Genomic DNA, 27,794 nt, shown 5'->3' with positions numbered 1-27,794 from the left:
GAGAGAATTAGAGCTGGGAGCTAGAGAGTGTTCCTGGTCTCCTTGGGTTTGAGTTAGGTAGAGACCACTAGGTCATTGCCCCTTGAAAAATACTACACCATTGGGCAGTGATCTCTCCTTAAAAGTGATCTTTTTAAGATAAAATTTGGACCATCTCACACCTTGCTTAAAATCCTTCGGTGGCTTCTCTCCCTTTTTACCAACTGTACTGAGGTACAATTTGCAGACCATAAACCTCACCCGTTTACAACGTACGAGGATTTTTAGTAAACGTACCGACTTATGCGACCATACACATAATCTAGCGTAGAACATTTTCATCTTGGAAGAAGCATCCTTCATGCATGTTTACAGTTAATCTCTGCCCCCAGCTCTAGGCAGCCACTCATCTGTGTTGTCTCTGTGGATTGGCCTTTTTTTTGGACATTACTTACAAGCGAGGTCCTGCCATACCGGTATTTGGGCTGGCTCCTTTCACTTAGCCTGGTTTTGAGTCCTCGTGTCTTGAAGTTCATGTTGGAGCAGGTATTAGTGGATTGTAGCTTTCCCTTACTGGATCCCATTGTGTGGATAGTTCACACTTTGTGTGTGCGTTCACCAGCGTATGGCTGTCATGAACCATGTTGCTGTGAACATTTGTGTGCAAGTCTTTATGTAGACATCTGTTTTCCTCTCTTCTGGGTTAGAGGCCCAGGGGTGGAATTGCTGGACTATATGGTCAGTTGATGTTTCCTTGTCTAAGAAGCTGCCGGACTGTTTCCTGAAGGGGCCCCTTGTGCCAGTTGGTACTCTAGCCAGCAGTGCACGGCGGTTCCTGTTTGCCCACATGTTCACACCATTCGTTACTTTCCTTTTTGATTTTAGCCATCCTGGTGGGTATAAAGTGGCATCTCATTGTGGCTTTACTTTGCCTCTTCCTAGTGGGTAATTCAGTGACTTCTCTCGGTTCCCAAGGTGAAATACAAAGTCTTCTCCGCTGTCTACTCGCACTTAGCACAACATCTGGCTTATAGTAGGTGCTGGTGCTCTGTCAATATTTGTAGGATGAAAGAATAAAGCGAATGGAGAAACCTAAGCATTTTTTCCTGCTAGTTATTGCACAGGGGGTTCCTCAGTGTGATGAAAACAGCAGAGGCAGTTTGAACTAATTTCAGGTTTTTGTAGGAAGAATGTGCAAAAGGTTGGTTAATGATCATTTGGGGGAATAAATTGTTAGACTTTGCTCCTTCCTGAAACTGACAGTATTCCTCTGCCAAACTACTTACACCCCTAACCTGAGTGTTTCCCTATACAGGCTCGTGGCATTAAAGTGTTCTCTGCGATTGTTCCGTAAATTTTTGGGCTTTGCTCTGTGCCCTGTTTTAGGAATATTTCTAGGAGGGCGGTCAGGCTGTGGTTATCTTTTGGATCTTTAATAGAATCTGTTAAGTGGAAAATTCTCGTTCTCATCTGCAGTGGAAACGTACTTCCTGTTCCTTCTGCACGGCCCTGTTGGCTCGGTTTGTGCAGATTAAACTACTGTGAGTTGTTCAATTATGGAAAATGAAATCCTGAGCTTGTGAGGGGCCATTAAATGGACCGGGTCGCTGGAAAGAAGCTGTCACAGGCAGCAGAAAAAGCATTTCTGATCCCATCATTGCCCATCTGCTGTGTGTTGTGTATTCAAGTGAGAGGCACTGCCTTTGGATTTCAGATGTTGGAAGCGCTCAGTGTCACAGACACTCTCCTCTGAAAATGACTTTTGCTTTCCCGGCTGCAGGTGTATACAAGGTGACCCCCCGCTCCTGCCACCGGTTTGAGCAAGCGTTCTACACCTATGACACGTAAGCTGGGTCTTCCCTGCCCCGTGGTGTTTGTGAGCCTTCTCTGGGGTCAAGTGAGTGTGTGTCTTTTCTTGAGTTCTTTCTGGAAGACAAAAGGATTTTTTTTTTTTTTTTTTGGTATTTTTAATGGAAGAGGTAAAGTTAGGTATTAAAAAGAATTTCTACATAAGGATTTCAAGACATTTGGATGAATTATTGAGGAGATGGAGATGAGCTGTCTTTCCCAAGAATTCTGTAAGCCCAGGATGGAAGGGTATGGTTTTCAAGTGCCTTAATTATCATCTTGGTTCAGTCTTCCAGCTCTCACCGATGGGAGTTGCTTGGACTCCAGTCTACCATTTTTCCCTTTGCACAAATGCTTGAGAGTTTCACCAAGAATGGGAAGCGTAAAGTTTTGCATTGGAAAATTAGTTTATTCTTTAAACACTGATAGGTATTTCGGGAGGTCCCTCATCCCAAACTAGGAGCGATTTTGGTAGTATATTTCAGGGTCAGAACGGTTGTGCCCCTGGAGGGCATTGCTTGTGACCCTTTGAGAAGAACTAGGTGATGTTGCTAGTGTTTTCTTTCCACTTTGGTTTATAGGTCTTCACCCAGTATCTTGACGTTGACAGCCATCCGCCACCATGTCCTTGGAACTATCACCACTGACAAAATGATGGATGTCACCGTGACAATCAAGTAAGACTTGTGCTCTGCGGTGGTCTGAGCGCAGGAGGGGGTGGATGAGGGCTGGGGACTTCTCTAACAGACACTCTGAAAATTATTTTTGATTTCTTATCTCTAGGTATGTATACGAATGGCCTTTCTGCTCACATGACATACCCATAAATTCATGAAGCCTTCATCCTTTCCTTTTATGACTCAAGAATTAACCGTGGATGAGGGAGAGTATTCTGACAGCTCGTTTCAGTGCCTTAAATTTCTGTGTGACCTCTCTACACTTCCTGTCTTTGCTAAAGGAAAAAAAAATCTCTGGCTTGTTCATCGTATTTCGCGTGTTTTAGCAAATTTGGAAAAATTGCCTATTTTCCTAGAGACCTTTCCTTGAAGTCTTGGAAAGTAGAGAGCACCTGATAAGTGAAGGGTCATGAGGGAGAAAGTACGTGAAAGGCAGACCCTCCCTGAGAGTCAGGTTCATGCGAATGTCCTCTTTGAGAGGAATTTTTGCTGTGTGGTGAGGTGTTAGATGCCCGACACTGTAATTTCCTCGAGAAATGAAAGAGTTTTTGGCAACATGATCATCTTTGTGCCAGAAAATGGAAATCTGAGTAATTTTCCCCCTCCTTACCTTAAGCGACCTCAACTGTTTGTCCGTCTTTCTGTCCTCCGCCTTTTCAGCTCATCCACCTCTGCGCAAATGTTGAGAGTTCTTTAGTGCTCAGGCACAGCCACGGTCTCACAGGGGACACAGACAGTAGTCCAGACGTCACGCACAGGACTGTGAGGTTGCACCTATGATGAGGGCTTTGAATTGGACCCCGTGGATGCTTGGGGTGTGTGTGTGGGGGAGGTAGGCCCCGTAGGGCCAGCCCGAGTTAAGGGTCTCAGCATTGTTGCACAGACACTGTGATGTGTTTAAGTAGAGGGATGGTGTTTGTGCTTCACAAAGATCCCCCTGGCTGCTGAGTGGACACACAGAAGAAGCCGCATGAGGCAGGGGGCGGAGGCCCTCGCAGGGGTGTAGGCGTGAGTCAGTGGAGGTTCGGCCAGATGCACGGTAGTGGGGCTGGGGAGCAGTGGATGCCTGGGGGGGCTGTCGAAGAGATGGAGTTGACACCATGTGGCATCGCCGACCAGTGGGGTCAGGCGGGACGAGTGTCGGGGACGGCCCTCGGCTCCTGGCTGAGGGGAGTGGATTGAAGGGGTGTCCCGTTCCCCAGGGCGGCCAGGGGTCTAGGCAAAGGACTTGGGCATGTTCCTGGTGGGCCCAGGGTGCTGCCTGGTGCTGGAAGAATGCCTTTTACCCTCCTCCTGCTTGGAAAGTAGCAATTATTGGTCGGACCAGTAGCGACCGTGTATTACCTTATTTTCAGCCTTTATTGAATATATCTTTGAAACCTCGGAGGGGGGTTTTGTTTTGGTTGCTTGTGCTGGGGATTGTAGAAGATGCATGTTTCAGCTGGACAGGACCACCTGGGTCCCTCATGGGGATCTTGTGCTCCCCGGCTCCCAAACCGGACTCCTGGTTGTCGCCCTCCACAGACCTACCCTTTGTCATCTTTCTCGATGGTTCTCGACTCTTCTTTCCCCTACATCCGTACCCAGCCAGTGCACGTGCAGATCCTTGGCTTTGCAGTTGAAATATGCCCATCATCTTGTCCCTTCTCAGCACGCTGCCTCGGTACTCTGGTCCCATCCACTGTCTCTTGCCTGGATCCTTGCCACGGCCGTCCTGCCTGGCTTTCCTGTATGGGCTCTTGCTTCCTGACTGTGTTCTCTGTGCAGAAGCCAGAGGCCTTTTAAAGTAGGGACGTTGTCATTCCTCCGCTTACAACTCCAGTGGCTCTCCATCCCACCCAGAATGAAATCCAGAGTCTGACACCTCCTCCCCCTGGACCCTCTGACGCATCTGACTCTTCCCTGGGTCCGCTGCCCAGGCCACCTCAGTCTCCTTGCTGTCCCCTGGGCATGGCAGGGGAGCTGCCCCCGAGGCTCCAAGGGCTTTTTACTTGCTGTTTCCTTGCCCAACACACTCCCCACCCCGGGAACCTGGTAAAGAACAGTGCCCCCATGCTGCCAGCACAGTCTCCTTCTACGGTGCTTTATTTTACTCCCTTGTATTCAGTCTGACATCATTTTCTGTTTATTGTCTGTCTCTCCCCCCTGGAATGTGGATTCCACATGGTTAGGGAATGTCATTTGTCCTGTTTACTGGTTCCCTGGACCTACTAGATACTGCTACTGTCACAAAGAAGTTCAGTTTTTATTGTTTGGAAAGCGATTCGTTGATGCAGAACGGGAGCAGAGTGTGCCGCTGGGGTGGCATCAGAAGGCGGTCAGGCTTTTACTGACGGGTGACTCCTTTTAGAAATGTCCGGTTCCCACCGACCGCGGGGGGTAAGTGACCACGTGCTCTAGGCTGCTCCTTCCGTTCTTCAGATCTTCCATAGACAGTGAACCCGCCTTGGTCCTGGGCCCCCTGAAGTCCGTGCAAGAGCTGCGGAGGGAGCAGCAGCTGGCTGAGATCGAGAGCCGCCGGCAGGAGAGGGAGAAGAACGGCAAGGATGACACTGCGGAAGGAAGGACCAAACCCCCCGCGCAGGAGATGGTCGACGAGTTGCAAGGCCCCTTCTCCTATGACTTCTCTTACTGGGCACGGTGAGCTCTCTCTCTACGGCGTCCTCTCTTCTCATACCCTTCCTAACCGAGGGCAAAACCAACCAAATGGAAGTATTTTCATTGTTTTAGGTCTGGAGAGAAAATCACCGTCACACCCTCCTCTAAAGAGCTACTCTTCTATCCCCCGTCCATGGAAGCCACTGTCAGCGGAGGTAAGTGTCAACTCGGTGAGCCAGTGACACATCTCTGCAGTTCACCGTTTCTTTTACCTGCATTTAAAAATTTATTTTGTGTGGTTGTTACGGTGAAACCATCTTTGTAGGGCTCCTTATAATCCCCTTTGTCACTGGCACATAGCTGTTACCGTTTGGTGAGTGGCCGAGTGAATGGATCGTCTCAGTCCGTGAAAGTAACTGGTTATTTATTTATTTATTTATTTATTTAGTGTTTATTTTTGATAGAGAGAGAGACAGAGTGCAAACAGGGGAGGGGCAGAGAGAGAGGGAGACACAGAATCTGAAGCCGAATCCAGGCTCTGTGCTGACAGCACAGAGCCCGATGCGGGGCTCGAACTCACGAACCGTGAGATCATGACCTGAGCCAAAGTCGGACACTCAACCGACTGAGCACCCAGGTGTCCCGAAAGTTACTGTGGTTATTAGAAGTTGGGTGATCTTTCTGAGGAAGGATTACTTTTTTCCCTGATGTTTTTAGTTTGTTACTGAAAGGTAGATGAAAAGCAAAACCATCCGGTGCTGAAGTGAGAGCTTTAGGCATCATATGTGTGAACTGTTGATGGTGTGTGTATCTGTTGGTAGGAGCGAGAGAGGGTCTTTTTGGGACTGGACAATTTAAAGTGACTGCTGGTGGGGTATTTGTCTTTTGGCTTCCAACAGTTTTCTCTAGCGTCATGGGTTCAGTGGATCCTGGGCATTTATGCAGTTTGTGTTTGGCAGGAGAGCGTATTGAATAGTGCGGCTTCCCAGCGGGCGTTTTGTTTGGGGTGGTCTTCCCCGCTGGGTCCAGCTGCACAGTCTCTCCTCCACCAGAAAGGCCTTGTGACAGTGGACAGAGGGGTAGTGAGAACCCAGCCTTGTTTAGATTTGTGTGCTTACGCTCCTGGCCATTGAGCAAACTCTTTCAGGAATGGAGAGAGGTGTGGGCCACCCAATTACTGAGGCTTCTGATATATATAGTGAACAGCCTCCTTTGGAACTAGCTTCATATATCTCAGTTTCAAGCCCTTCTTTAACGGGAAGCCCCCTTCCAAAATGGCCCCATCCCACTGCAGCTAAGTCCCGTTCTTCTATTTGTTTCCTCTTTAGAAAGTTGCCCAGGGAAGCTGATTGAGATCCACGGGAAAGCAGGCTTATTTCTGGAAGGCCAGATCCACCCGGAGTTGGAGGGAGTCGAGATCGTCATCAGTGAAAAGGGGGCGAGCTCACCCCTGATCACAGTCTTCACTGATGACAAAGGTGCCTATAGGTAAGCCTGTGACACAGCACATGCTTGGGAGCAGGTGTCCGTGGGGCCGGCGAGGCCTCCTGCAGGCGTGAAGCGCAGCCATCTCCAGCGGGCTCTTGCTTTCTTTTGTTTAGCGTCGGGCCCCTGCACAGTGACCTGGAGTACACGGTGTCCTCGCAGAAGGAAGGCTATGTTTTGACCGCGGTCGAGGGAACCATAGGAGACTTTAAGGCTTATGCTTTGGCTGGCGTAAGCTTTGAGGTAACCCTTACGTTCTTGAAAAGTGGTTTTATTGAGTTATAATTGGCGTATGATAAACTACACTTAAAGCATATAATTTGCTAGTTTCAACATACACAGGTGCACCCGTGAGTATAGTGACAGTCAGGCACCCTGCTCAGTGTGCTCGTACCCCTTGGTACCCCCTCTCTCCCGATCTCCCTGCTCATCTGGTCTGCTTTCTGTCACTGCGGATTAGTTTGCATTTTCTAGCGTTTGACACAAATGGAACCATATAGGATGTACTCCTTTGGGGAGGCCTTCTTTCACTCAGCATAATTTGGAGACCTGTTGACTTTAGCTTGTTTGCCTACCTTTTGGGAAGTGCTTTAAACTCCCATCTTTAACTGTGTCCTGTGGAAAAGGACAGAATGTTCCTGTAGCAGTATTTGATGTCCCTCTCTTCTTAACCATCCTTCCTGGGAAGAAGTGTGTGGTGCCCGGAGTAAGTCTGGAGGTCCTTGAGTGTGAATATTTTCAACATAGAGGGAGGCTCAAGGAAAAGAAGGACAGATTACATCACATACAGATTTCAAATTCTGTAGCACAGGATGCATTTTTTTTGATAATTTTTTTTTAATGTTTGTTTATTTTTGAGAGAGAGACAGAGCGTTAGTGGAGGAGGGGAGGAGAGAGAGGGAGACACAGAATCTGAAGCAGGCTCCAGGCTCTGAGCCTAAGGCGGGGCTCGAACTCAGGAATGGTGAGATCATGACCTGAGTTGAAGTCAGATGCTTAACCAACTGAGCCACCCAGGCGCCCCGACGCAGGATTCATTTTTAAAGCAAATTAAAAGACATTCAAACCAGGAAGGAATCTTTATATCATGAGAAATACCCAAGATGATAAGGAACTCCTAAAATTGATAAGAAAAAGACAATTTGATAGAAATAAGAACCACAAAGTATATGAAAAGGCAGTTTACAGAAGCAATACCGGTGGCTGATAAGCTAGAAGAAATGCCCAACTTCAGAAGTGACTGAAGGAATTACCATTGAAACACTGGGATGTAGCTTAGATTTGCAGTGATTCAGACAGTATCCATTTTTTTGCGAGTATTTTCCCACACATAGATAATTCATGGAACTGTAACTGGTTATGGCCGCTTTGGTGTGCAATGTGGGGGTGTCTTTCTGAATTCAAAGTGCACAACATCGAACAGTTCTACTCCCAGGAACAGAGGCAAACAAGTGCACAAGGAACACATGTTCCAGGAAGTCTCGATCGTCCCCTTTCCTATCACAGAAGTAGGTGGCTGGTCTTCATGCAGAGCTCGGCCGCCCCCTGCTTTAGGATGATGTGCATTAAGACACAGTGTGGTAGATATGTGGCCCGGCAGGGGAGGGAGGCCGGGATCTGTACTTGAGAGAAGCAGCAGGTGCAGAGCTTGGGCCACCTGCCCACCCTCCCTGCTGTAAACTTGCCAGTCAGTCAGCGCTAGCTGTAATGTTTGCACATTTATGTGGGCGTAGAAGCCGTTCTGGAAGGTGACGTACCAAACTATTAACATTAGTTACCCCTGGGGACGAAGAGTAGACCTTCTGTCTACCGATGGATAACAATAAGAGAAAAACAACCCAGAAGAATTGCCTCTTGGCTTTTGAAATGTTACCTCCAATGGCTAACGGAGTTGCCCTTGCTCTGCTGTTCTTTCTTGCCCCCAGATAAAGGCGGAAGATGACCAGCCCCTCCCCGGGGTCCTCTTGTCCCTCAGTGGTGGTGTTTTTCGATCCAATCTCTTGACTCAGGACAATGGCATTCTGACGTTCTCAAACCTGGTAAAGTATCCCGTAATGTGCCACCTGCCCGTGTTCCCACAAGGGAGCAGGGACATGGCTTGCGTGACTTAGGTATCGCTTGACAACCTGAGAACAGAAGAGCAGCGTCGAGTGCTGCACGTCTCTTAGGGGACCAAATATAACTAGGGTATTGCTCTTACTAGAACTTAATGCTGCCGATTCTTGTTCCCTTCCGCACACACTTGTTTTCTGGCCACCGGCTTGTCACTAAGACAGCGTAATTAATTACCGTGGCCTCAGCGGCTCCTCTCCTAGGCATCCCTTTGTTTGACCACAACATCGCGTTGTTTACAATGCCGAGTCTTATTTGGTGGCTCGCTTGTGTTTGTTCTGCAAACCGTGTTCCCCATGATGGGAGGATGGCAGCGTTTCATTCCGGATGTAACCTGAGGCCCTGAGTGGTGGGGACTCAGCAAGTACACGTTAGCTGGCCATTCTGTGAGGCCTGGGTGTAAAGGGACTGCTCCAGGGACGTCGCACACAGGCAGCGAGGCGTATCTGAAAGGTCATGTGCTGTGCACTGATGCACACCCAGCCATGAATCTTCCCTCCGCTGCTTATGTACTGTGTCATCTCAGGGGAGTTACTTGACCTCTCTGAGCCTCAGTTTCTTCATTCATAAAATTCAAATTGATTTCTGCCTCGCTGAATTAAAGGCACGTGATGCCGGCTGCTATTAGAGTTGTAATTGCTTCATGTAACCATTTCCTCGAGAGGCAGAGTCACCATTTTTGTCTGCATAGGAAGCCCTGGGGCTCTGGTGGCCAAATTCTGGTCCCTGCTGGCTTTAGTTGCCCCGTGTGAAGCCATATGTAGATGGGGCAGCAGAGGCTCAGTCCGTGGGTGTCTCTCCACAGAGCCCTGGCCAGTATTACTTCAAACCCATGATGAAGGAGTTCCGGTTTGAGCCGTCCTCACAAATGATTGAGGTACAGGAGGGGCAGAACTTAAAGATCTCCGTCACCGGGTACCGAACGGCCTACAGGTACGCAGCCTGCCTGTCCCTGTCCCCCAGGCCCGGGTTCTGGAGCCCCACTCAGGCCTCCGTGACCCAGAGCCTCCACCCAGCCTGCATTTGGGTTTCACGTGGGAGGCAGAGGTGATAAGAGACCAGGCCCAGAGAGTTTTGACGGCTGCCTGTTTTCTTCAGATCCCTCCAAATCAGTGATTCTGTCACGAAGTTCCTATTCTGAAATTGGCCTGAGAGTGCCTATTTAGTTGCTTAAAAATTTTATTTGTATAAGAGCTTGAAACTCAAATTAAATTTTTAAAACAAGGAAATGAACTCACTGGAGTAAGGCTGCAGAATGTTGGCGAGAATGTAAAACGTTCGGTTCCCCTTCCTTGTTTCAGCGCATCAGGTTTTGCGGTGTGTCAGAGCACTTCCAGAGATGGTTTACACAGATACTCGTACACGCGTACGACACGCCACACGTTAGCTCTGTTAGCTGTACGTAGTCGGAAAGGTATTCATACACACACCGTACGTATTTGTAAACAGTCGCAAGAGCGCTTGAGATGAAGATTGGCTGATCAGAAGTTTAGCAAAATGGGCCATTTTCAAATGAGTGTGGAGAATGAGAAACTGTTTTCATTGCATTTCATGGAATGCTTCATTATTTGAAACAAAGCTTAATGAAAGCAAGGTAAAGCAGAATAAAACAAGGCTTGGCCTCCATTAATTGTAATTTCCTGGAGCGTCCGTTAAAACGTACGAGGAGAGAAACTGATGGCAGCGTTCAGGCAGGCTCGGGCCTTCGGGCAGGGAGGCTGGATTGGAAGTGACAAGGCCAGAACCGAATCCCCTTGGCTCATCGAGGTACACTTCCCCACCGGACTGCTTTGCACTGTGAATTGTCAGTAAAGGCAGGACGCTTTACCTCAAATCCTTTGTGTGCTTCAGAAAACCCCGGGCATATCATGCTCTGTCTCTCGCCATTCTAGTTGCTATGGAACGGTTTCTTCTTTAAACGGAGAACCAGAACAGGGTGTGGCCGTGGAAGCCGTGGGACAGAACGACTGCAGTATTTACGGAGAAGACACCGTGACGGATGAGGAGGGCAAATTCAGGCTTCGTGGATTGCTGGTGAGACTGGACATCTTTTATTAGTGGGTGTCTGCACACTGTGTTGTTGACAGCTGCCTTGTGGTGCCTGCCCCCAAGACGGCTAGGAACAGGCTGGGCAGGGGGGTTGGGGCTGCGGGGTTAGGGCTCTGGAAGCGTCCTTCTGTATCTTAACTGGCACAGCTTACCTTTCACGGAGCTGACACATTGGGTTGGGGTTTTGTGGCAAATTAAAGTTGGGAAACAGTGGGTTTGGAGCAGCTTTTGCCTGCATCGGGTGGTTACGGCTTAAGCAGGGGCTCTCACGCCAAATGCCTGTGGGGCCGGAAGAGACCTGTGAATGGCTGAAGGGTGCTGGGTGCACACGCGGGGCTGGTGAACTCGAGAGGGGGCAGCTGCCACTGAACCCCAGCTCTCTGTAGCCATGTGGGAAGACAGACTCGGGGCTGCCAGATCCTTTGCATTGTTAAAAGGGATGTCACAAGTTTAGATTGCTGTGTGAAAGCTCCTGATTTCTAGGTGTTAACAACTAATTAAAAAAAAAAACACAAACCCACAACTTCTTTGTCCTTCTCACTCCTCATTTGTCCTTCTCACTCCTCAATTGCAGCATTCAGTTTAGGGTTTATGGTGCTTTGTCCTCAGTTTTTATGTGTGCATTCATTCATTTGCTCATTTAGCAGACCTTACCTGTGTACTGTGTGGTCACTGGCAGGGTTGGACAGCACCTGCTGGACTGGGCCACTTGGATCCGTGGTGGGGCCCCTGGGCTCTCAGATGCACGGACTGGGTATTCATAGTTCACGTAGAGACAGGCACACATAGCTCCACAGAAGGGTAATGTTTGTCCAAATCACATGAGCTCGCATGTGAAGCAGCTTGCCAGTTGATTTAGAGACGTTGGGGAAGGACACCTAGGTGGCTCAGTGGGTTAAGCATCTGACTTCAGCTCAGGTTGTGATCTCCCGGTTTGTGAGTTTGAGCCCCACATTGAGCTCTGTGCTGATGGCTCAGAGCCTAGAGCCTGCTTCGGATTCTGTGTCTCCCTCTCTCTCTCCTCCCCACTCATGCTCTGTCTCAAAAATAAATAAATGTTAAAAATAAATCATTTGATATGTTGGGGCAAAGCTGTTCTTTCCCCAAAACAAAAATACTCCCATCCATTGTCCAGGACTCCCCAGTGTCAGATGTTGGGGTACCTGGGAGGCAGGTTGCAAGGTTTCCTGGTGAGCTGGAGGTGTTCAAGCCGAAGGAGGAGGACGGACTCGGGGTTGTCTTCCCTGGTTGTGCTGAGGGCTGGAATACTGGAATATGTTCTGATGGTCCAGCTTGATGCACACCGACTGGGGGGGCTCCCCACACTGCACTCTGCCCACTGCTCCTTCTCTCCCGCATGTCCTCACCAGCGGCATCGAGGTGACAGTTACCTTGCCATCCTTAGGAGTCCAGACAGGCCTTCCTGAGATGCTCCTTCCTAGCTGTCCTCCGTTGTGTGGGAAGGCCCTGCCCCTGAGGAACATGCTGCCACTGGGACCTGCTCTCTGCTGTCCTCCAGGCCTGCTTCCCACAGAAAATACACAGGCCAGGAGGGGTGTTCCATAGCTGTATGCTGCTGCAGCCAGGGCCCAGGGAGAGGGGACATGTCATGGGAGCCAGGTCCTTGGTCTTATGCGTTCGGTGCAAGCCCAGCCTTTGTAGTTTTGTCCTTTTTTAAAGGCTGTGCAGACGCCCATCTGCTCCCATCTGCCTGGGTTTGAGGCCTGCCTCTGTCATTTCTTAGCTGTTTACGTTCAGGCAAGGTTTTTTCCTTTCTGTATCTGTTTTGTCATCTTTGTGAGGATGAGTGTGACATAGGACAGGTGTAAGTATAAGTAAGTTGATACGTGTAGCACACGCAGTGGTCCTGGCATGAAGACTCAGCTAGTAGTTAATAAGCAACAGCAAACAAGACTTTCCTCGAGGCGGTCCTCACCGTCACTGCCAGCTGGGGTTTCGGTGTGCAGCTTTGTGAGGCAGCAGTGTGAGACGGGGTCTGTGTGGGGGCCTGTGCAGGTAGGGCCTAGGGGAGCCTCCCTTCCCCGGGGCGGACTCCGTGTTCTCGGCTTACCTCCCTCTCATGGTTGCAGGAACGCAAATTCTCCCTCCCCTTCTGGGTTCCCCCAGTTTCCTGCTGGCCCAGACATGCTCTCAACTCTCCATCTTCACGTGTTTTATTTAATCAAATCGAATATAGTTTCTTTCTCCAGCGCAATAGATTTCTGTTGTAATTGATGCTCTGAGACACCCTCCTCCTCCTAATAGGTGTGAATTTATTAGCGCTCTCAGTGGGTTTTAGAGTCGCCCTGGTGGTAGCCCTCGCCTTCCACATGCCAGGCCACAGGTGCTGGAGGGACAGCCTTAGACGTTGCTCAGCGAGGGTTTGGGATTGAGTGTGCCCGTCTCCCAGAGGACACTGGGCTGGAGAGCCCTTGCTGAAGATTTCCTAGGGATTTTGACCCTAGTCAGGGTCCGGTCTTTCATTTCACCTTTCCCGGCACATTGTCAGGACATCTGGGGCGAGACACCCCTGCCAGAGGCTGAAGGTGAATCCCTGAGTTGGTCGGCCCGGGTCCTGAGGGAGGAGGGAGCCGGGTGGGACGGAGCCGCTGCCCTGATGAGCTCCCGGTGGCCCAGGTGCGTGAGCAAGTGGGCAGGACTGTGCCTTTGTCTTCCCAAGTGATTACTCACGTCCCTTGCCCTCTGGGGCACACGTGGCCATTTGGAACTGAACCCCGTGCTGCCAGTCCTCACCGAGCTGTAAAGTCAGTGAATGTGTTGACGATTATGGCCATCACAGAGGTGTTCTCACTTTTTAAAAAACAATAGCTTTTCGTCTTTGTAAAGGTGCCATGTGGTCATTATAAAGTAGTTCAGGCAGCATATCCAAACAGGCAATCTTGAAAGGGCAAAAAAACACATCCTACAGCTATCAAAGCACACATTATTTTAGGAGACCAGAACCATATTATCCACGCTGGTTTAAAAATAAACAGTTGTATCTTAGGGTTGTCCCCCATTAGCTGCACATAGACACCTCTGACCTCAGCCTGATGCTTTAGATCCTAGCATGTCATTAGGTCACTTGTGCTATTGATCAGAAATCGGTTGCTCTAAAAGTTTTCTTAGAGTAATGATTTATTTGGTAAATACGTACACCTATAAATTTGAGCAATAGAATAAAAAGTTTTAGGAAGAACAGATTTTTTTTAAGTTTATTACTTATTTTGAGAGACAGAGAGAGAGCGAGCTCATGTGAGCAGGGGAGGGGCACAGAGAGAGGGAGAGAGAATCCCAAGCAGGCTCTGCATATCAGCACAGAGCCTGTCACGGGGCTCGAAGCCACGAATCATGAGATCACGACCTCAGCTGAAATCAAGAGTCAGATGCTTAACTGACTGAGGCACTCAGGTGCCCCAGAACAAGTTTTTTTTTTTTTCAAGAAAAATTTCAAATCTCACTTCCCAGAAATCGTGTGCATTGTAAGCATTTGGGAGTTGTCGTTGCAGATACCACACCCTGCGTGTATGTGGGGGGTGGACAGCCCTATAAGCACAGTTTTGTCAAAATAAGCATATTTTGCTTACGATTTTGGAATAGGAAGCCAAATCTAATTTTCCTTAGGGACTGAAGGAATTGCAGACCTTGAGATAAATGTTCCTTCATCAGGGTGCTTTTAAAAGGGACTCTTAAGCAGGTTAACAGGCCGCAGACTGGGACCGGCGACGGGGTGGAAATGGCGTCACGGTCGCGTTGAGGGCCTGTGGTCAGAGCAGGCGCAGGTCAGGTTCCAGGCGACGAGCCCCTTTCGAGAGGCGTGACCCCTGCGTTTGCTTGCAGCCGGGATGTGTGTACCACGTGCAGCTCAAGGCAGAAGGCAACGAGCACATCGAGCGGGCCCTCCCCCACCACCGGGAGATCGCGGTAAGGCACCATGCTCCGCGGCAGAAACCCTGCAGTGCTTCTCTGGCTGCCTGCCTTTCATCTCTTGCCGGGGGGAGCTCTGGGCCCTAATTAAGGGTCCTCTTTGAATAGTGTCATCTTCACAAGCAGCATCTCCTGCGGGCTTTTAATGAGCAGCATGGCTGTCGTGAATCCAGAGAAATTTGAGCTGTTGTCTCTTCAGTCTCCCTGCAAGCTCTGATCATTATCCTCCAAGTTGAGGAGCTCAGTGTCTAAGTGGCATTTCAGATCAAGGGAGGATAATAAAGACAACATGGGCTTAATTGGTGGTGGGGCCGTCGGACCTCCTTATATCCAGATGACCTTGCTTTTTCCATTTGGTGGGTGGAGTCTCTTGATATTCCTGATCACGACTTCGCTAATTGATCCCTAAAGAGGCAGCCCTCCCTGCAGCTTGTGGGAAGCAGCGTGAGAATCATTTGAAGTGAAGCTTTTTCCCCATGGAATAACTCTCGCTTGCTAGACTGGAGGGCTTGGGTGTGATGGGGGGCTGCCTCTTGGTGGCTTGATTAGGGGGCGTTAGGCACGAAGATTATGGGGGTCAGGAGAGTGGCGGGCCATGTAGGACCATTTGGCTGGGAAGTGGATTTTCTTTATGGATGTCTTTATGGCATCAGGCTGTGATGGCTGCATCTTTAAATTGCGTGTTTCTCTGCCATGGTGGCTAACTAAGGCCAGGATCACGGGTGGTCATGGGGACCATGGCCCGGCAGATACGAAAAAGTCACAAACAGGAGGGCACCCACCCACCCACGGGACAGCTGTTGCTCAGCCCCTGATGATTGCTGCCAGGCAAGAACATCTTTCTCTGTTTCCAAGAGAGGCCAGAAAACCTGGCTCTTTTTGTGTATGAAATTTCTCTCTTAAAACGTTGGAGAAGATAATTGAAACTTAGGGGAAAAAAATGCTGTGCTCGTCAAACAAGTTGTGTCTGTGGGCCAGCTGTAGCCTATCTCCTCACTGTCAGTTTGTGCCCTTGGACTTGGTGAACTTGGCCCCCTTACTGAAGAAGTGAAATTTGCTCTGAAATAGCTCCTGGGACGTCACCCAGCAAGTTTGCCTCCCAGCTTCCTCACTGCCAACGCTCCCGGTCTCTTTCCAGGTCGGCAATAATGACATCGATGATGTAAACATCATAGTTTTCCGGCAGATTAATCAATTTGACCTAAGTGGAAACGTGATCACTTCCTCTGAGTATCTCCCTACATTATGGGTAAGGCCAGCTTCTTACTGTCATGGTCTTTTTGTCTCTGAGAAGCATAGGAGGGGTCGTACTCTCAGATAACTTTGTTTAGCTATTCATAGAAATACAACTTTGGAAGCTTTGTGGTACACACCTAATGAATGCTTAGTACGACCTAGAGTTGAAAGCGGAGACATGATTTTAGGGCACAGTGCCTTGTAACTTGTAGAATTCTGTCCAGCGTGAAGGTGTGGGCAGGGGACTAGGAGTCGGACAGTCTGAGCTGTGTCCTGCTTGCCCTGCCACCACGGGCAGTCACTTCATGCCCCTGGACCGCTGGTTTCTCCTCTGTGAAACCCTCTTAAGGTGTCTTCAGGTTCTAACAAAATCTCCATGTCTACAGTTAATGAAATGTTTATATAAGGCCCTACGATCCCTTGAAAAATGTCAGTGAATTGCCACAAGAGTGTATTTTTCAGAGGCGCTTGTAATTTTATGTACAATGATGTGTTTGACTTGGGAGAGAATGTACGCTTAGGTTTTAACTCCCCTCTCAACTCGCCCTTCCTTCCAGGGTGGCAAGCATGTTGCTCGTGGGGGCCAGGCAGGGCAACGCCAGGGTGAAGAGGGCTGGGCAGGGTGCACCCACCGCTCCTCGGCTCTGTGGGATGGTTGTCGTGTCGGAGCTCTGGCCCAGGATTGGCACCACTTCCCAGTGTTCCAGAGAAGATGCAACTTAGAGTTATTTGAAGTCACTTGGTTTGTAAAAAAAGGCAATGAATTGAGTTTTGCTTAGAACACTGTGTAGGGCAAAAGGACACATATGTGGTCTTGGATGTGACCCGTAGGCCTCCAGTCTGTGGCTTACTTTAGGAAAACTCCTCGTGACTTGTGTGTTCTATAGAAAAGTGTCGCCGTGGGCCCTGGAGAGGGGCGGCCATGGCGTTCTTCTGTGGCGGGTGCAGGCTCGAGCCCCACAGCCTTCTGCGTCAGGCGGGACCATACCTCCTCACGTCCCATTGCTTGTGGTAGAGAGAATGAGAACAGGCCAGAGAGAAAGGAAGGCTAGAAACAAACGACTGAAATGCTTCTGGAAGCAGCCCGGAAAACCAAATGCAAAATGGGAATGTGTTGTGCACTTAAGGAATACTTGTGGGGTTGAGGGTATAGCCGATGGAGAGGCAGTGCCACACGGGCCAGACCCTCAATGACATGAGCTGAATCCCAGGCACCACCACGAATAAGTTGTGCGCCTTTAGGTGATGCAGGCTCTGGGCCTCCCTAGAGGTAATAATGATGCCTGTTCAGAGCCAGGATTGGTGACAATGTGTGTAAAGTGCCTGTCACTTGCCCAGCATATTATAGCTATATCAGAGGCTATTCCTTTTTACATGGCCCTCATACTAACTGTTACCATTTTGTACATTAACGTAAAGTCGCTGGAATCAGTTTTAAAATATTCCATTTCTATGCAGGTCAGGGAACTGGAGGCTCAGGTGATTGCGGAACACATTATGTATTCCTGTTGGGGGTGTCTGGTTTCTCTTTCAAATATCCGTGTTTCCAAAGATCCTTTTCCCCTGCAACAGATGAGCTATCCTGAGGATGAAACGCAGTGTTGGAAATGAAATGTTGATTGTGTTTTAATTTCGAAAGCACGTCCTGCTTTGTTTCTCCTCTCCAGGTAAAGCTTTACAAAAGTGAAAATCTCGACAGCCCAATGCACACGGTCTCCCTGGGCCAGTCTCTCTTCTTCCACTTCCCACCCCTGCTCCGGGACGGCCAGGTAACTGATGCCCGTGGCTCCCAAACAGTCCTTGCGTCTCCCTCCAAATCTCCCTTCGCGGAGACAGTGGATGTGCTCTCTGAATCAGAGGGGGGTGGGCTCTGTAGCATTTACTTCTGCTTAATTTGCTGTTTTCCTGTTTACAAAAATAATACACATTCACGGCAGGAGTTGTTTTGGGGGGAAAACAAAATCAGATACAGTCCCATCATCTAGAAATAATCCTGGTCAGTGTGCTGACAGGTATCCTTTGGTCTTTTTTCAATGTGTGTGTGTGTGTGTGTGTGTGTGTGTGTGTGTGTGTGTATGTAAATACACGTGTATTTAGTTTAATACATACACACGTGTATTTAGTTTAATAAGGCTAGGACTGTTTGGTACATTGTTTTATAATCCGTGCTTTTCAGTGAAGAATACATCAGAAATCTTTTCCCCATCATTACATTTTTTATAACATGGTTTCTCATGGTTGCACAGCCGTCCATAATGTGGGAAATAATGATAGTTTATTTAACTCAGGCCTTAACGGTGGATGTCGTTTACTGATTCTGGACTGTTTATTATCAGTTGTGTTCAGACAGAGCAGGCTGTTGTAGTTGAGGTGCTGGGAGCAAACTTGGCAAAGAATTCGGTTATTTTCTGGTGGGCTCGGCATGCACCTGTCAGTAGTGAGCCTACATACGACGTTTCCTCTCCTGGCTTCTTACCACCTGCCACGGGGATGATAAACTGTGGCCTTTTTTGTCATGAAACAGCTATAAGATAGTGAAATAAGTTGCGATGGAAGCTTGGAGTTGCTCCCCGTTTCTTGAGATGCCCTTTGAAATAGCCACTGTATGCTGTTTTTTTATTTGTTTTTAAAGATTGAGCTTTTTTTAAAGTTGCATTTATTTATTTTGAGAGACAGAGTTGGGGAGGGGCAGAGAGGGAGGGAAAGAGACAATCCCAATCAGGCTCCGCACTGTCAGCACAGAGCCGACACGGGGCTTGAACTCACAAACTGTGAGATCATGACCTGAGCGGAAGCCAAGAGTCGGACACTCAGCCAGCTGAGCCACCAGGCGCCCCAGCAGTCACTGTAAGCATCACGTCAGTGTGGAAGCGTAATGGGCTTTGGGGTCTGATTCCCCCTGGGCTCATGGCCTGCTGTGAGATGGGAGCAGTAAACCCGACCTTGTCCGTGGTTGAGAGCACAGCCGTTATTTGCCCAAGGCAGTGCTCATGGTGCCTACCACGTTGGAGCTCCACACCCAATGGTGGAGTGGGCTCTGACCGTCGCCCGCACCGTTCCCGAGATGCTGTGTTCTTAGAACTTGCCAGCTGGTGAGCCGCTTAATTATCATGCCTTAAAAGTCTACCTCACTTTGGATTGAAAGCAGTCTTTCCCAGTTCGATCATGTCTGTCCCTCATCCAGATTGGCTCATAATAACTTTCTGTGTTTCATAAAGTCAGATTCTCAAAGGAGCACAATTATGTCGTGGTTGAATATGCTTATAAAATATTGCCGCTGGCTCTGAAAGCTTTATCAGAAGACACAGTCTCCGAGATGCCGGGACACACGGCTGTCAACGAGGGAAGAGCCCACTGAGGTTCCTCCTCTGAAGTTAGCAACCTTGGTTTGGATGTGTAAACTTGGGGATTTCTTTCAAAACATAAAGTCCTTTGTAAAAAGTAACTTCTTCTTACTTGTGCACAGAATTACGTTGTGCTGCTGGACTCCACGCTCCCCAGATCCCAGTATGACTACGTCTTGCCTCAGGTGTCTTTCACTGCAGTGGGCTACCATAAGCACATCACCTTGGTCTTCAATCCCACGGTAAGGAAAGGGCGGTGGGTGGTTGAAAACAACCTCCAGGGGTGGTGAGGGAGGACGGCCGCTTGAGGGACCCTCACCTTGATGCCCGATTGCAGTCTGGATTTCGCACTCTGAATTTCCTTAGATGCTTTTCTCCTTTTTCGAGTGCTGATGCCTTTGGTTCCCTTTGAGGAGGAAGTTGTCAACGAGGGCAGGGGATTTGTTTAGGTCAGTGGCTCGGGTGTGATTTTTAGGAACAAGGCTCATCACTGTGTCGCGATTGGGGGTGTTGTGGTCCTCCATCTGGAGCCACGTGACACCTGCCCTACCCAAACTTCTAGAACCGGCTGCCAGTTTACAGGAAGTTGAGAGGACACAGGAACATGTAAAGGATGCTGCAAGGATGTAGTCAACAAAATGTAGGTTATGGGAAAGTGCAGGACAATAAGCTGGAAACTGATTGATTTGACAGATTGCAAGTGAGGAAGAAAAAAAAAACCCCACAGGTGGGTGGGATACTTGTAGGTTAAAAGCAACTTGCTCATTTTGTGAGCCATTTGCAATGTGTAGAGCCCAATGGATCCTGTGTCGAACAGACTGAAAAACAATACAGAACAACACACACACGTATTTTTAACATTCGTGAGATAATTCTTTAGACCAGTGCTTCCCAAAGCTGGCATGCAGTAGAATCACCTGGGGATTAAATGCCCACAGTAGCAACAAAAATGGGCTCCAGGGCCCAGCCTCAGACCTACTGAGTGTGAACTTGGTTTAGGTAGTAAGAGTGGAGCCCAGGGATCTACAGTAAAACAAAAACCTGGCCCCGTAGCTACTGCGTTGACCGTTGTCGTAGGCCTCATCAGCGTGAAGAGTTTTTCTTGATAAAGATAACTGTGTGCACAGCAATAGATGTAGTGACTTCTTGTTCCTTTTTAATGGCTATGTAATACTCCTCTGTGTGGCTCTACCGTGGTGTGTTCAGTTAGCCCCTGCTTGATGAATGTTTGGGTTATTCCTAGTTTTCTGCCATTACAAATGACCCTTTAGTGATTGGCCTTGTGCATGCATGTTTTTGGATGTTTGTCAGTCTGTCTTTGAAATAAATAGTCTTCAAGAAGTAGAGTTGCTGGATCACAGGGTCGATGCTCCTGGAATTTTGCTGGATGGTGCCACTTCCTGTCCGTAGGGCTGTACTATTTGCATTCCCACCAGCTATGTATGCGAGCACCCCTGTTCCCCCGCAGAGTGTGTTGTCAAAGATTTTTTGCAGTATAATGGATGAGAGGTGGTATCTCCATGTCTCTGTCCTCTGCATTTCTCATCCTTCCACGGGGTTCAGAACCCAGGTATGTCCCTTTCTGGGAACTGTTGACTTCTGGACCTATCTGTCTGGATTGTTGGTGTTTTTTATGTTTCGGAAGCCCTTTGTGTAAGAGGGATGTTAAACCTTTGTAATATACGTTGTCCATATTTTTTCCTAATTTATCATCTCGTTTTTCATTTTGATTATGCAAACATTTATTTTATATGTTAAAATGTGTCATTGTTTTTCTCCTTGCTCCTGAATTTTGAGTCCTAGTCTGGAAAAGCTCCCCCCTCCCAGTTTTAAAGGAATTTATTTTTTCTTCAGTACCTGTATGGTTACATTTTATACATTGCCATCTCTAGCCATTTAGGGTTTTTCCTGGTGTAGGGTAGAAAGAATAGTTCCACATTTATCTTTCCTACATGCAAGCAAGTGACCATTTTGTGTTTTTCAAACAGCATCCTAGAGGCGAGGTAGGTAGGGATTCTTTTCCGTCATCTAGAGATGAGACCCAAGAGGATTCTGAGTGGTCTAAGTCCCCAGCTTGTGCGCAGCAGACGTGGGACTTGAACACAGCTCTTCTGCTGGTTTCTGAGCATCTCTGATGAGGGGCTCGTGCTCAGTGACTTGGCAAATACAAATTTTATGTGGAGAGTTTTTCTGATGACTCCATGAGGAAGCACTTACCTCATTTCCCATGTTTGGGACCAATTGGAAGGGCCACTGACATGAGCACGTAGGGAACCTTCTGTCTCTGTAGAGGCACGTTGCCACCCCAGTGAGAGGCAGAGGGCCTCTGTGAAGGGCACTGATGGCAGCCGTCTGGGACATCCCCCCCGCCCCAGAGACTCATCTGGATCCAGGGAGACGCTTTGGCAGCTGGTGGCAGGAACATGATGCTGGGTGGCAGCCGGGCAGCCACCGTGCCTCACAGCTGTGGCCAAGAATGTGCCTGTCACTTCTGAGAACACACCCCTGCCAGAGGTTACCTGGGAGACCGGGGCCCCAGTGACCAGGGAAGGGAGTGCCTGCTCCTGAAGGGTACTCACTGCTAGTCCTCACATCACACCTTTCCGGGAAGGTGCCATCCCTCGCATTTTACAGACGCTCAGAGAGAGTAAGTAACTTACCTGCAGTTGATCAGCAGAGCTGGGACTCAGAGGAGGTGGCGGGTCTCACATCACGTGGCTTCTAGTGCATTACAGCCTTCTGGACAGTCAATGTTGTACATTCGCGAGGGCCTTGGTATGTGCTCCACTCCATTCTTTTGTTCAACATGCAAACCGAGAGCCACATCATTGATTTTTTTACTGAGTGTTTCGTGCACTGCTGGCACTTGAGGTAGCTGATTTCGCTGAATTTCACATTCCCCTGCAGCAGGTGCTTTTGGTATCAGCACCACTTAATAGTGAATGGCCTGAGGCTTCACGTGATTGCCCAAGGTCATGTGGCCAGACCTGAGCCTTGAGCTCAAAGCTCATTGCCTTCATCACTCTGCAGTTTCGCCATTAAATATTTACTTCCACGGAGAGCAAATTGGGGTCTAAGACATATTGGATAATCCAGGAGTGGGCCGTTGGAGGTAGAAATGTGTTCCCGCCCTGATTCTTTCTTTTTTTTTTTTTTTTTTATATGAAATTTATTGTCAAGTTGGTTTCCATAGAACACCCAGTGTTCATCCCGATGATTCTTTCATTTTTGAACGACCGTCCCATTCTGCCTCAACCATCTCGGGGCAAAATGACCCCGCATTCGTTGTCCAGCCTGGATGCTCCTCAGATGTTTCAGTCTCAGGACCCTATTACCCTGTTAAAAGTTGTTGAGAATCCAAAAGAGACTTAGTTTACATGGGTGTAATGTATTTTTATTTATCATATTCTGTTATCTCTCAGAGTGATGACATCATCACGTTTAACTTCCAGAACAGTCCACTGTTCACTTGTGAAAGAATGAAGGCAAAAAAGGCATATAATATCTTAGTGTTGTTATGAAAATAGTTTTGGCCTTGGAAATCTGAAAGGAAGTTCCCTAGACATTACTTTGAGAACCAGTGCTCTGGCTCCTTAACTTGTTCTGTCATTATCTGAGAGTTTCCATTATTTGTTTCTTTTGCGCGGATAGAGTGAGCTAAGGTACAGGTTCATTGGCTAGTATAGAGACCCAAAATTTCAGGGGCTTTTAGTCAGATGGAAGTTTCGGTCTTATGTCAGCATCCAGGATGGAGCAGTACAGGAATGGTACGGCAGCCCCAAGGTATCAGGGGCCCAGCCTCCCCTCTCGGGGCTCTGCCGTCCCTTAGCACATCACCTTTTTGACAGATGGCACTCCTGGCCGGCAGGAGGGGAAGGCACAGCACCGCTTTTTTAGCGAACAGCCTGGATGTGTTACCGAACACTTCTATCCATGTGGTCTTGGCCAGAATTTAATTCCATGGCTATCTTAGCTGCAGGGGAGGCTGGGAAGTGTGTATATTCTGATCGGCCCGGATGAAAGTTGGAAGAAAGGGCAAATGGCCGCTAGGAGACAAGTGGCAGCCTGCCTCCTCCCATCACTAGAGATACTCTCTGCGACCAGTGCATCTGTCACTGTGCGCCTGAGCCTAGCACGGCGGGTTCTCCGTACCCCCTTGTAGGGAAGAGCCCCTGTGTGTAGCCGGGACTCAGTGCCCAGGGGGCCCTTTACGTCTCAGCCACAGGGATGGCCTGCTCCCCACAGCTCAGTTTCCTCAGTCTCGTGGAGGCTCAGACGGTGAGACCTACCTTGTGATTGGCATCTGTCTGGCCCAGAGTGTCAAAGAGCAAGCAGGGGAGTTTGGGGAGCAGGGGATTCACCTGAAAGTATACCCAAGTCGCTGCACTTCCTGGCCGTGGAGAGCAAGAGTTGGGTCATGTGGATGCCCGGGGTCCCGGCTGGGTGGGCCAAGGCTGTGGGATGGTGGGCGTCCGGGAAGTGGAGAGCCTGTAAAGCAGTAATGGTGGTCTTGGTGTCCACAGAGGAAACTGCCTGAGCAAGACATCGCACAGGGGTCCTACATCGCCCTGCCTCTGACCCTGCTTGTCCTGTTGGCCGGCTACAACCACGATAAGGTAGGAAATGCAGAGGCCCTGCGAGAAAGTGCAGGGTTCCTTCCAGTGTTACACACCTTCCCGCACACGGCGAGGTGTCCAGTGTTCCAGAAGATACGACACTGCAGGGTTGGAAGCGAGTGCGAAGGCCCCAAATCCAGTCCCCAGTCCTCTTTTCTTTCCTTTGCTTTTTTTTTAACTTTTTAATTTATTATTATTTTTTAATGTTTATGTTTTTACTTAAACTCTAGTTAGTTAACATGTAGTGTAATATTAGTTTCAGGTGTGGAATTTTACGATTCAGAGCTTACATACAACACCCAGTGCTCATCACAAGTGCCCTCCTTAATTCCTGTCATCCATTTAACCCATTACCCCATCACCTCTAACAGTCTCTTATGGTTTTTCCTCCCTCTCTCTCTTTTTTCTTTCCCATATGTTCATATGTTTTGTTTCTTAAGTTCCACATATGTGTGAAATCATACGATACTTGTCTTTGACTTCTGTCGCTTAGCACAATATACTCTAGTTCCATCTATGTTGTTGCGAATGACAAGATCATATTCTTCATGATGGCCGGGTAACATTCCACAGTGTGTGTGTGTGTGTGTGTGTGTGTGTGTATCACATTTTCTTTATCCATGCATCAGTTGATGGACATTTGGGCTCTTTCCATAATTTGGCTATTGTTGATAGTGCTGCTATAAATATTGGGGTACGTGTTTGAATCAGTATTGAGTCAGTATTTTTGTGTCCTTTGGATAAATACCTAGTAGTGCAGTTGCTGGGTCGTACAGTAGTTCTATTTTTAATGTTTTGAGGAACCTCCATACTGTTTTCCAGAGTGGCTGCACCCGCTTGTGTTCCCACCAACAATGCAAAAGGATTCCTCTTTCTCCGCATCCTCGCCAACATCTATTGTTTCCTGAGTTGTTAATGTTAGCCATTCTGACAGGTGTGAGGTGGTATCTCAACATGGTTTTGATTTGTATTTTCCTGATGATGAGGGATGTTGAGCATCTTTTCGTGTGTCTGTAGCCATCTGGATGTCTTCCTTGTGAAAAAATGTCTATTGGTGTCTTCTGTCCATTTCTTAACTGGATCATTTATTTTTTGGGTATTGAGTTTGATAAGTTCTTTCTAGATTTTGGACATTAACCGTTTATCAGATAATGTCATTTGCAAATATATTTTCCATTCCAAAGGTTGCTCTTTAGTTTTATTGTTTCCTTTACTGTTCAGAAGGTTTTTATCTTGATGAAACCCTAGTAGTTCATTTTTGCTTTTTGTTTCCCTTGACTCAGGAGACATGTCTAGTTGGTACAGCTGATGTCAAAGAGGTTACTCCTGTGTTCATCTCTAGGATTTTGATGATTTCCTGTCTCATATTTACATCTTTCATCCATTTTGAACTTATTTTTGTATATGGTGTAAGAAAGTGGTCCAGGTTCAGGTGCCTGGGCGGCTCAGTCGGTTGAGCATCTGGCTTCAGCTCAGGTCATGATCTCACAGTTCGTGAGTTCAGGCCTTGCGTTCAAGTCTGTGCTGACAGCTCAGAGCCTGGAGCCTGCTTCGGATTCTGTGTCTCCCTCTCTCTGCCTCTCCCTACTTGCACTCTGTCTCGCTCTCTCTCTCAAAAATAAACAAACATTAAAAAAAAAACTTTAGAAAATGGTCCAGTTTCATTCTTTTGCCTGTTGCTGTCCAGTTTTCCCAATACCACTTGCTGAAGAGACTGTCTTTTTCCCATTGGATATTCTTTCCTGCTTCGTCGGAGATTAGTTGGCCACACAGTTGTAGGCCCGTGTCTGGGTTTTCTGTTCTGTTCCATCGATCTCTGTGGCTGTGTTTGTGCCAGTGCCATACTGTCATGATCACTACAGCTTTATAATAATAACTTGAAGTCTGGGATTGTGATGCCTCCAGCTTTGCTTTTCTTTTTCAAGATTGCTTTGGCTAATCAGGGTCTCTTGTGGTCCCACACAAATTTTAGGATTGTTTCTTCTAGCTCTGTGAAAAATCCTGGTGGTATTTTGATAGGGATTGCATTAAATGTGTAGATTGCTTTGGGTAGTATGGACATTTTAACAATGTTTGTTCTTCCAGTCCAGGAGCATCGAGTGTTTTCCCATTTCTTTGTGTCTTCTTCAATTTCTTTCATAAGCTTTCTATAGTGTTCAGCGTACAGATCTTTTACCTCTGATTAGGTTTATTCCTAGGTATCTTACGGTTTTGGGTGCAATTTCAAATGGGATCAATTCCTTGATTTCTCTTTCTGCCACTTCATTATTGGTGTAGAGAAACGTGACAGATTTCTCTATGTTGATTTTGTGTCCTGCGACTTTGCTGAATTTGTGTTATCAGTGCTAGCAGTTTTTTGTGGCATCTTTTGGGCTTTCCACGTAAAGGATTGTGTAGTCTGCGAATAGTGAAAGTTTGACTTCTTGCCGATTTGGATGCCTTTTATTTCTTTTTTTGTCTGATGGCTGAAGCTAGGACTTCCAGTACTGTGTGAAATAGCAATGGTGAGAGCGAACATCACTGTCGTGTTTCTGGCCTTAGAGGGAAAAGCTCTCAGGTTTTCCACATTGAGGAGGATATTAGTTGTGGGTCGTTCATATCTGGCCTTGATGATATAGCGGTATGTTCCCTGTGTTCCTACTTTGTTGAGGGCTTTTATCAAGAATAGATACTGTACTTTGTCAAATCTCAGGCCTCCTTTGAAGGCCATAAACCTCTTGTAACATCTCCCCTAATCCTTTGTCCCCGTGTGTCTGCCAACCCTCTCCAGTGCCAAGGCCTCTCTCTGCCTCGTCTTGAACCAAGAGTCACCAGTTAGCCCACAGTGGGTGGTGAGCTGCCCGAAGAAGGAGGTGTGTTGACACGTGAGGCTCCCTTGTCCCTCTGGGCAAGAGTATTCTCCTGGCACCCCTCTCTCTCACTCTCTCTCTCTCTCGTTCTAGCTCATTCCCTTGCTGTTGCAGTTGACAAGTCGACTACAGGGTGTGCGAGCTCTTGGCCAGACAGCCTCTGACAATAGCGGCCCAGAAGATGCAAAGAGACAAGCCAAGAAACAGAAGACAAGGCGGACGTGAGGAGGAGGAGGGGCAGGTGAATCTCACGCGGGACAGGCCGTGGCCTAGGGGCTGCCACCACCCGCCGTTGGCATCAAGCATGCATTCGACCAAGTTCAGCATGTGCTGTCGGCCCCATGTTCCCGCCGGTGCAGCTGCCCGGGCCTGCCCTCCCTCGCCCAGTCCTTGGTGCAATGCAATGAATGGACCCTCCTGTCACTCTGCTGAGCACACTTTATTTTCTGAGTTGAAGATAATTTATTATTAGTATTTTTGTCGAAGAAGTATTTAAGCTGTGCTGGTGGTGTGAGAATGTGATTCTTCATCTTCAGCGCTCGTTTGTGAGAATTGCAGTAAACGTGGGTTTTTGGTCCGCCAGCGAGGAACCTGCCAGAATTCGCCTTGTCCCTTGACTTCCCCTGCACCTGAGATCCCTGCTGGAAACCGCACAGCCTGTATCTACTACTAGGAGGTTGGGTAGGAGGTAATGATCAATAAAATTGCCCATTCGTTCGTGTTGTAGCTCATCTCAGATGTGTCTCTTCGATGACTTGGGCATAAAGCTGGGGTCATAAACCGAGATGCCTCAAGGGGCACGTCGGCCCTGAGTGAGGAGCCGGGGCAAGAGAGTCCTCAGCCAGGGTGAGGTTTGGCCTCAGCGCTAGGACAACAGGGGACGGAGGAGGGGTGGCAAGATCAAGAGTGCCCACCCCCTCCGAAGGAGCCAGAGTTTCTCGGCTCCTGCTCTCCTATGCTCTGCAGGAGTGCACCTTCATGGATGTAGAGAAGCCAGATGGACAAGTTACGGGTGAAACTGAAGTTTTAAAAGTGAGTGACAGATCCCATTTATTAAGAAACCACACAGGGGCG

General features: G+C 48.3%; 1 protein-coding gene across 1 annotated transcript in view; it reads left to right on the top strand.

The window, feature by feature from the left end:
• LOC125154266 (nodal modulator 1) overlaps positions 1 to 27,446 on the top strand; it is a 56,886-nt gene extending 29,440 nt beyond the window's left edge. Inside the window, exons 17-31 of the mRNA XM_047838257.1 lie at positions 1,760 to 1,823; positions 2,409 to 2,504; positions 4,926 to 5,144; positions 5,235 to 5,317; positions 6,431 to 6,590; positions 6,704 to 6,830; positions 8,513 to 8,626; positions 9,505 to 9,632; positions 10,592 to 10,733; positions 14,589 to 14,672; positions 15,814 to 15,924; positions 17,579 to 17,680; positions 19,378 to 19,497; positions 23,779 to 23,871; positions 26,814 to 27,446. Of these exons, the coding sequence (XP_047694213.1) occupies positions 1,760 to 1,823; positions 2,409 to 2,504; positions 4,926 to 5,144; positions 5,235 to 5,317; positions 6,431 to 6,590; positions 6,704 to 6,830; positions 8,513 to 8,626; positions 9,505 to 9,632; positions 10,592 to 10,733; positions 14,589 to 14,672; positions 15,814 to 15,924; positions 17,579 to 17,680; positions 19,378 to 19,497; positions 23,779 to 23,871; positions 26,814 to 26,945 (1,775 nt within the window). The 3' untranslated portion in view covers positions 26,946 to 27,446. The remainder of the gene's footprint in view (positions 1 to 1,759; positions 1,824 to 2,408; positions 2,505 to 4,925; positions 5,145 to 5,234; positions 5,318 to 6,430; positions 6,591 to 6,703; positions 6,831 to 8,512; positions 8,627 to 9,504; positions 9,633 to 10,591; positions 10,734 to 14,588; positions 14,673 to 15,813; positions 15,925 to 17,578; positions 17,681 to 19,377; positions 19,498 to 23,778; positions 23,872 to 26,813) is intronic.
• Positions 27,447 to 27,794: the final 348 nt, after the last annotated feature.

The sequence above is a fragment of the Prionailurus viverrinus genome, chromosome E3 (assembly GCF_022837055.1).
Source record: "Prionailurus viverrinus isolate Anna chromosome E3, UM_Priviv_1.0, whole genome shotgun sequence".
Classification (NCBI taxonomy): Eukaryota; Metazoa; Chordata; class Mammalia; order Carnivora; family Felidae; genus Prionailurus; species Prionailurus viverrinus.
Note: the sequence above shows the minus strand (reverse complement) of the source record. Positions and strands in the feature narration are given on the sequence as shown.